Source organism: Vigna unguiculata, unplaced genomic scaffold, assembly GCF_004118075.2.
Source record: "Vigna unguiculata cultivar IT97K-499-35 unplaced genomic scaffold, ASM411807v1 contig_287, whole genome shotgun sequence".
Lineage (NCBI taxonomy): Eukaryota > Viridiplantae > Streptophyta > Magnoliopsida > Fabales > Fabaceae > Vigna > Vigna unguiculata.
This window is the reverse complement of record NW_021010992.1, coordinates 27,745-36,393: the sequence shown is the minus strand read 5'-3', so window position 1 is coordinate 36,393 and position 8,649 is coordinate 27,745. Positions and strand designations below refer to the sequence as shown.

The window sequence follows — 8,649 nt, the reverse complement described above, 5'->3', positions numbered from 1 at the left end:
TTTATTCGTCAATGTTTTTTCTTCTACGGTTTGTGATGTCAGTTCACAGGAACAAAAGCATAAGCATGTGAATGAAACACACCAACTTCCATGTTTAAAAAGGAAGCTTGTTCATAGTGCTTTATTATGCATTTGGTCCGCCGATAAGAAGCAAATTCGTCAAACACAATGCATGGAATTATTTATTGTTACATATCAAGGTGGGGTACTGTTGCCAAGAAATGTTATCGACGGATTGCAACCATTGGAAAGTAACAAATATCAAGTTGAATTTGATCCTGGAAGAGGAGAATAAGTTTCAACTTGTGAAAAACTAAAAGTCCTTCACTAGATCATAATAAACTTACATCAAAACTAATGTCTTAAGATTCGGGACAAATCTTCTCGAAGAAGGAGGGTATGATGTGAATTGCATATGGGTCAAATGGAGGCGTGGCTTAGGATCGTCAGAGTAGTTGATGGAATCATGCCCAATACCTTTAGAGAGTGATCTCGGATTAGCTTCAAATCATAGAATAGGAACTCTTTTATAATTTTTGTAATGTTTTTGTTTGGGCTTTATTGGACCTTTAGTTGTGTTGGGCCTTTGGGTGTTTCGGCCCATAGTATATAAGCCCTTGTGAGACACTTTTGTTGGCAGATTTGAGTTATATGAAAATTTGAGTTTTCTCTCAAGTCTCGAGGTTCTCCTCAGAACCACCGATCTTTATCTTTGAATCTCCGATTCAACGTGGCAGATCTTCCTCACTTATCTTGGAACCTCCTCCAAGTGGCGTGATTTCCTCCCGTTCCGAAAACCCCCAAATCGACGTCTTCCATTTTTCCCTTTTCGTTTTAGGATTCATACCATTCCTGTCCAAGACGAAATTCATCCCCAAATCCGAGACGGTCCTTCATCATCTGGTAATCAGAGCTCGGTTAGTTGTTCTTTCAAGATTGGTTTCGGAATTTCTAGTTTGTGGTTCCAAAAATTGTCATGTTGCATTAGTTTGTTCGCAACTCTCATTCGTCTTCGGGTTTTGTCATCGTTCTTCGTTTTGTTCTCATTCATCATCTATTGATGGCTTCATGTTCGTAGTCTTCGTCTCGTAAATCTTGCACCTAAATTCGAATGGGTCATTCTTGCGCATTCTTGCTCCAACAAACAAATTCTTGCGCAGTTGGTCATGAAACACATTTAGGATGCTGACCAAATTTAATTGGGTTGATGAGAGTGTTGCTTTTGGGCTGCAAGTTATGTTGGTCTGGCTAGGATATGTTGACTCAATGAACGGTACGGAAACAGAAGTCAGTTTGGGGCTCAATGGCATTTCGGTAAAACTTGTCTAGCATGGGAGTAATTAGCATGATATAATTCAGAGATTGAATTCAAGAAAACTTTTGCCTCTAGTCTTTTTGGTGTTGTGGGTTTCTCTTGGTGTTCTAAGTCATAACCTTTGGTGTTATCCTTGTGTTTTGTGCGTGTGATTTAAACAAATGCAGCCCACATGTTTGTGAAATTATCTCAGAGGAAAATTCAATTTGTGTCCTTATTTGAATGTCCACATTGCTGCTACACTTTTTTTAGGGCTGTTTGGGGTGTGATTGGGCGGTCTTTGGTCATCCAGAAGCAGCAGATTGTGGAAGTTTGGAGGTGTGGTTGAGTGGCCAAAGCGGGGTACTGTAGTGCAGCGTTTTTATGTTAGAAGCAAAGTGATTCGGGCAATTTGGTGAAGCAGCTTGGACTCCTTTCAGTGCACAATTTAGAGTGTTTCAAGCGGTTGCAGCTCATGTTTATCTAGGATGACCCTATGTTTGGTTGAATTTGGTTGGCTCATGTCGTGCGTTAATGCGAATTGCATCAAGAACGGCGCAATGAATTATTTGGTTTAGTGCACATACACCTAATTTCCTCACATGGACTTATAGTTGAGTGCTTAAAATATGTTGTGTCCCAACCATACCCAAGTAGACGGCCATCAGAGAGCACGATGGCCGCCTACCACACAGTCGCCTTCGCACAGAACCAGGCAGCCATCAGAGAGACGGCCATCAGAGAGCACGATGGCCGCCTACCACAGTCGCCTTCGCACAGAACCAGGCAGCCATCAGAGAGACGGCCATCAGAGAGCGCGATGGCCGTCTACCACGCAGAGCCGCTTACCACACAAGAACCCCTCCGTATGGACAACACGACCCTCATCTAGCTCCACACCCCCTGTCAAACCACGTGGCCGGGAAGCCGAAGCCCGACAACCGATTTCCACGCGAAAGGCACCCTCCCAAAAGAAAGCCCCCCTTTACGCATCTCATGGCCGAGTACCGGACGCCGCCAACACCTGAAGGACATGAAGGACCCCTTTTACACTAGATCCAGGAATGGCTAAAAAAGGAATATTGGGCCAGAAAGCCCATCCAAGGTAGGACCCACAGGTAAAAAGGTATAAATAGCACACTATCCCATGCATTCATTACGCATTAATTATTCCCTGAAACCTGACATCACCAGTGCTGACTTAGGCATCGGAGTGTCTTTTGCAGGTCTCCTGCGCCGCCCTCAAGCCCCCTTTGACGAGAGAAGACCGGCCCCGAGAAGACGTACAAGACCCTTGGCTAACCTGTGGATTACAGACCTCGGTTCCTTGAGAACAATTGGCGCCCACCGTGGAGCCGAAGAGTATTTCACAGATCCAAGGTAAACCCCAGAAGCGAGATGGTGTCCACGCGAAGCAGAACAGAGGTCCCCCCCTTGGTGCCGACTGTGGAGGTTGGCGACGCCGGCCCCGCCTCGGAGGTATCACGCATCCTAGAAGCTCAAGCCAGGATGCAGGAGGAGTTCGCGGAGTACAAAAAGAGAAATGCGGAAGAGATGCAAGCACTAAGGGAAGAAAACTCCCGCCTTAGGCGGAGAATTGAAACAGACAAAGCGACTGGGGAGCCAAACCCCCCATATTTGAGGATGGAGGCCCCCCCTCAGTCGAAAAATGACCCCCCTCCCTATTCAAAACTCGACGCCCATCCTACTGAGGACGAGAGCGAATACAGGCCCACCGCTCCAACCCTGGGCGGCAATTATAGCTCCTTCGCCTCCAGAAGAAATCGCCGCCACCCCTTCGTGGACGGGATAACGGAGACACCTCTACCCCATAAATGGAAGGCACCAACAGTCACCTACGACGGAACCACGGACCCAGACGAATTTGTATCCATCTATACCAATCAAATAAGCTTGTACTCCACTGATGATGCAGTATTATGCAAATCATTCTCAGTAGCCCTCAGGGGATCAGCTCTAGAATGGTTCATGAGCCTCCCCCCCTACACCATCGACTCCTTCGCTACACTCACCTCTACCTTCACCACGCAGTTTGACACAAGCAGACGGCATGATCTAACCACAATCGCCCTCCTCAACCTCAGACAAGAAGAAGGAGAACCCCTACGAGTTTTCATTGATAGGTTCGGGGCCATTGCCATGAAGATCAAGGACCTCACCCCTAACCTCATCTTGATGTACATGATGACCTCCCTCAGGCCGGGACCTTTCGCCGACGAGTTGGCAATGCGCCCCCCCTTGAGTATGCAGGAACTTTGCAAGAGAGCGGCCATGTTCATAAGGGTTGAAGACATGAGGCGTTACCAGAACAATGCCCAACCCGCCCCAGCGCGGACAGAGACCAAAAGGACCAACAAAGAACCCGTTCCACGGGACCATAACCGTCCCTCAGAACGCAGACCAGCAAAATTCTCAAACTATGCCCCCCTCAACGCACCCCGGTCCCGTATACTCGATGAAGTCCTGCAAGCGGAGCTCCTCCCCCCACCCAAGAAGTATCAAAACCCGCCCAACGCGGATTTGAGCAAGTATTGTCACTGCCACCGCAACAATGGCCACACCACCGACGAATGCGACACCCTACGAGACAAAATCGAAGAACTCATCCGAGCTGGACATCTAAGGCACTATATAAGGGAAGTTGGGGTGGGTCCACCCAGACCCCGTTACGACAGGAACGATAACAGGAGGACCGAGCGACGCAATGACCAACGAGCCGAACGCCGAGAGCCCAGGAGAGAGCCAGCCAGGGCACAGAACGCGGAACAAAGGGAACCACCGCAGCCGCAGCCGCGACGAGCGGATGACAGACCCCCCCTACGAGGAACGATCAAAACGATATCAGGAGGATTCACAGGAGGAGGAAGATCCTCTTCATCGAGGAAGAGGCACCTGCGGGCCGTCCAACAAATACACGTAATATCCAACCGAACGCAAAGAAGAATGCCGCCCATCACTTTTTCGGACTCTGACTTTCAGGGTACCGACCCCAACCAAGACGACCCCATGGTCATAACTGTGGAAGTCGAAAGCTTCACGATAAAGAAGGTTCTCATTGATCAGGGAAGCTCCGTGGACATCTTGTATTGGAAAACATTCAACAAGATGCAGATACCCCTCGCTGACCTAACCCCCCACAATGAGCCCATATACGGATTCTCAGGCGAGAGAGTCCCCACCAAAGGGTACATCGACCTTCACACAACATTCGAAGAGGGAAGGCAGACCAAAACCATCCCCATTCGCTACTTGGTCGTCGACGCCCACACGTCCTACAACATCCTCCTTGGCCGTCCATCCATCAACGCGCTGGGCGCCATAGTATCCACCCCACACCTTGTAATGAAGTTTCCATCCCCGGAAGGCGACATCATCACAGTACATGGCGACCAGCGCGCAGCCAGAGAATGCTACATGGCAAGCCTGAAACTCCCACTCCCACCCTTGACAACCCACAACATTGAACAATCCCAAGCCCACCCCACTCTGTATGGCGATGACCTGGACCCCAGACTAAACTCCGAAACACGCCTCGAACCCGTGGGCGAAACAAGGCAGCTCCCACTCGAACAACAAGGCCACTTCCTCCAGGTTGGAACTTCCCTTCCCGAAGAAGAGGTAGATCACATAGAGCAAGTTCTCAGACAGAATGCCGACCTCTTCGCCTGGTCAGCAGCCGACCTCCCCGGCGTTCACCCTAGGATAGCCGCCCACCGGCTATCCGTTTTCCCTAACGCAAAACCCATCTCGCAGAAAAAAAGGAAGCTCGGAGAAAGTAGAAGACAAGCAGCTATGGCAGAGGCCGAAAAACTAAAACAGGCCGGTTTTGTCGGTGAAGCCCAGTACACAACCTGGCTCGCCAACGTGGTGCTGGTCTAGAAACCCAGTGGAAAGTGGCGTATGTGTGTAGATTACACAGACCTGAACAAGGCCTGCCCCCGGGACGCTTACCCATTACCTAGCATCGACAGACTCGTTGATGGGGCCGCAGGACACGCCCTACTGAGCTTCTTAGACGCGTACTCCGGCTATAACCAGATACCCATGGCTGATGAACACAAAATCAAAACCGCGTTCATAACCGAAGAAGCCAACCTTTACTACAAAGTCATGCCCTTTGGTCTCAAAAACGCCGGCGCTACATACCAACGCTTGATGGACAGAGTCTTCCAGCCACTCCTGGGCAAGACGGTAGAGGTATACGTCGACGACATCATCGTCAAGTCCCCCAACGCACAACAACACTCCTCGGACCTAGCGCAAGTCTTCAAAGCCCTGCGCACCTACAACATCAGGCTCAACCCTGAAAAATGCACATTCGGAGTAGACGGCGGGAAATTCCTGGGCTTCATGCTCACGCAGCGAGGAATCGAGGCCAACCCTGAAAAATGTCAAACCATCATCGACATGAGAAGCCCCGCGAATGTCAAGGAGGTGCAGCGATTAGTGGGTAGACTAACCGCCATCTCGCGCTTCCTCCCCAAGTTGGCAGACAAGATCAAACCAATGATCCAACTCCTAAGAAAGTCGACAAAGTTTACTTGGGATGATAACTGCGAGCAAAATTTCAACACTCTGAAACAACTCCTCATCACCCCCCCGGTTTTAACCAAACCCGATCTCTCCCTCCCCCTTGTTATGTACATAGCCGCGTTCGAAAACGCCATCAGCTCTGCACTCGTCCAAGAAAGGGGCAACACCCAACATCCAATATACTTTACGAGCCGCATCCTCCAAGACCCAGAAACGCGATATCAGATGGTAGAGAAAGTAGCCCTCGCAATTATAACAGCGGCGCGTCGCCTACGACCGTACTTCCAATCACACACGATCATCATCAGAACGGACCATCCCATACAAAAGATCCTACAAAAACCCGATTTAGCCGGTCGGCTATCCTCCTGGGCCATCGAACTGTCAGAATTTACGATCCGCTACGAACCACATGGACCCATCCGAGCACAATGCCTGGCAGACTTCACCAATGACCTGCAAGAGCAAGCCCCTTGTGACACCTGGTGGACCATGCACGTAGACGGCTCCTCAAACCCGCTAGGGGCCGGCGCCGGCATAGTACTGGAAGGACCTGGCAACGTCCTCATAGAGCAATCTCTACGTTTCACCTTCAAAACATCCAACAATCAAGCTGAATACGAGGCCATCATTGCCGGCCTCAATTTAGCACAAGACGTTGGCGCACGTAAACTCCTATGCAAGACAGACTCAAAACTCACCGTAGGACACCTCAACGGTGAGTACCAAATCAAAGATCCCACCCTCGCACAATACTACCACATGGTAATCTCCCTGGCTGAGCACTTCGACACTTTCCAAATTCAACACGTCCCACGAAGCGAAAATACCCGGCAGACATCCTCTCAAAGCTCGCTAGTACCAAAAAGAAAGGTCGTTACAAATCCCTCCTCCAACACACCATAACCGCACCCTCCATTGAGCAACAAAGCTAGTGCTTAAACATTACTACCACCAACACTTGGATGGAGCCTTTCATCAGATACCTAGAAACAGGGGTCATCCCGCCAAACGAAGAAAAGGGGTGGGTGCGGAAAGCGGCACGATACACACTAATTGGGGGCGAACTATTCAGAAGAGGTTTCAGCAAGCCCCTGCTCAAGTGCGTAACTAAGGAAAAGGTCGACTATGTCATCCAAGAAATACACCAAGGCCTCTGCGACTACCACTCAGGACCCAAAACCATGGCCGCCAGGATACTACGCGCCGGATATTACTGGCCCACAATGGAAGAAGACTGCACCACGTACGTCCAAAAATGCGTCCAATGCCAAAAGCACGGGCCGATTACACACATGCACCAGGAAGAACTGCACCACGTCTCCTCACCATGGCCATTCTCAAAATGGGGAATGGACATAATCGGCCCTTTTGCAGCAGGGAAAGGCCAAGTCAAGTTCCTTCTTGTCGCGGTCGACTATTTTTCCAAGTGGATCGAAGCAGAGCCATTAGCCACCATCACAGCCAACCAAGTTCAGCGCTTCGTTTGGAAAAACATCATCTGCCGCTATGGAATCCCTCACACAATCATAACCGACAACGACCGCCAGTTCATAGACAAGGGCCTCGCTGACTTCTACCGCAACCTGAACATTACCCACATAACGAGCTCTGTCGAACACCCTCAAACCAACGGCCAGGCTGAGGCCGCTAACAAGGTCATCCTCGGGCAATTAAAGAAACGCTTAGACGGAGCCAAAGGCAAGTGGCCAGAAGAACTACTCGAAGTGCTATGGGCTTATAGGTGCACCCCCCAGTCTTCGACTCACGAAGCACCGTATACTCTAGTCTACGGAACAGACGCTGTCATACCAGTGGAAATCGGGGAACCCTCAATCCGGCAACAACACCACGACGCACAGATAAACGCCGACTGCATGGCCACACACGTCGACCTCCTTTACGAGACAAGGGAAAAGGCACGAATCCGGGACTTGGCGACCAAATTGAGGGCAGCAAGAAGGTACAACTCCAAGCTGAAACCACGTTCTTTGCACAAAGGAGACCTCGTATGGAGAATGGCTAGCAAAGCCCGCAAGCACGAAGGCAAGTTCTCACCCAACTGGGAAGGACCCTTCCGAGTACTTAAAGAGGTCGGCAAGGGAGCCTATCGCCTGGAAAAACTATCCGGAGAGCCGCTTCCCAACACTTGGAACATCTCTCACCTCAAATTCTATTTTAGCTGAACAACGCTTGTAATCTGATGTACTCTTTCCTAACCCGGCATTTTTTCCCTAAGGAGGGTTTTGGCTGGGAAGGTTTTAATGAGGCATCACCCATCAATGAAATACAAGTTTATGCATCTCTATTCACCATAGCTCCCAGCCACTGCTCTAAGTGCCGCTGGTCGAATAAATTAACCCAGCCACTGCTCTAAGTGCCGCTGGTCGAACAGATTAACTCCCAGCCACTGCTCTAAGTGCCGCTGGTCGAATAAATTAACTCCCAGCCACTGCTCTAAGTGCCGCTGGTCGAATAAATTAACCCAGCCACTGCTCTAAGTGCCGTTGGTCGAATAAATTAACTCCCAGCCACTGCTCTAAGTGCCGCTGGTCGAATAAATTAACCCAGCCACTGCTCTAAGTGCCGCTGGTCGAATAAATTAACTCCCAACCACTGCTCTAAGTGCCGCTGGTCGAATAAATTAACTCCCAGCCACTGCTCTAAGTGCCGCTGGTCGAATAAATTAACCCAGCCACTGCTCTAAGTGCCGCTGGTCGAATAAATTAACCCAGCCACTGCTCTAAGTGCCGCTGATCGAATAAATTAACTCCCAGCCGCTGCCCTAAGTGCCGCTGGTC

General features: G+C 50.0%; 1 protein-coding gene across 1 annotated transcript; it reads left to right on the top strand.

Annotated features, from left to right (window-relative positions):
* Positions 1-2,692: 2,692 nt before the first annotated feature.
* Positions 2,693-5,194, top strand: LOC114171518. Its single transcript, XM_028056486.1, has one exon. It carries the CDS (start codon positions 2,693-2,695, stop codon positions 5,192-5,194), a length of 2,502 nt encoding a protein of 833 aa, XP_027912287.1.
* The last annotated feature ends 3,455 nt before the right edge of the window (positions 5,195-8,649 follow it).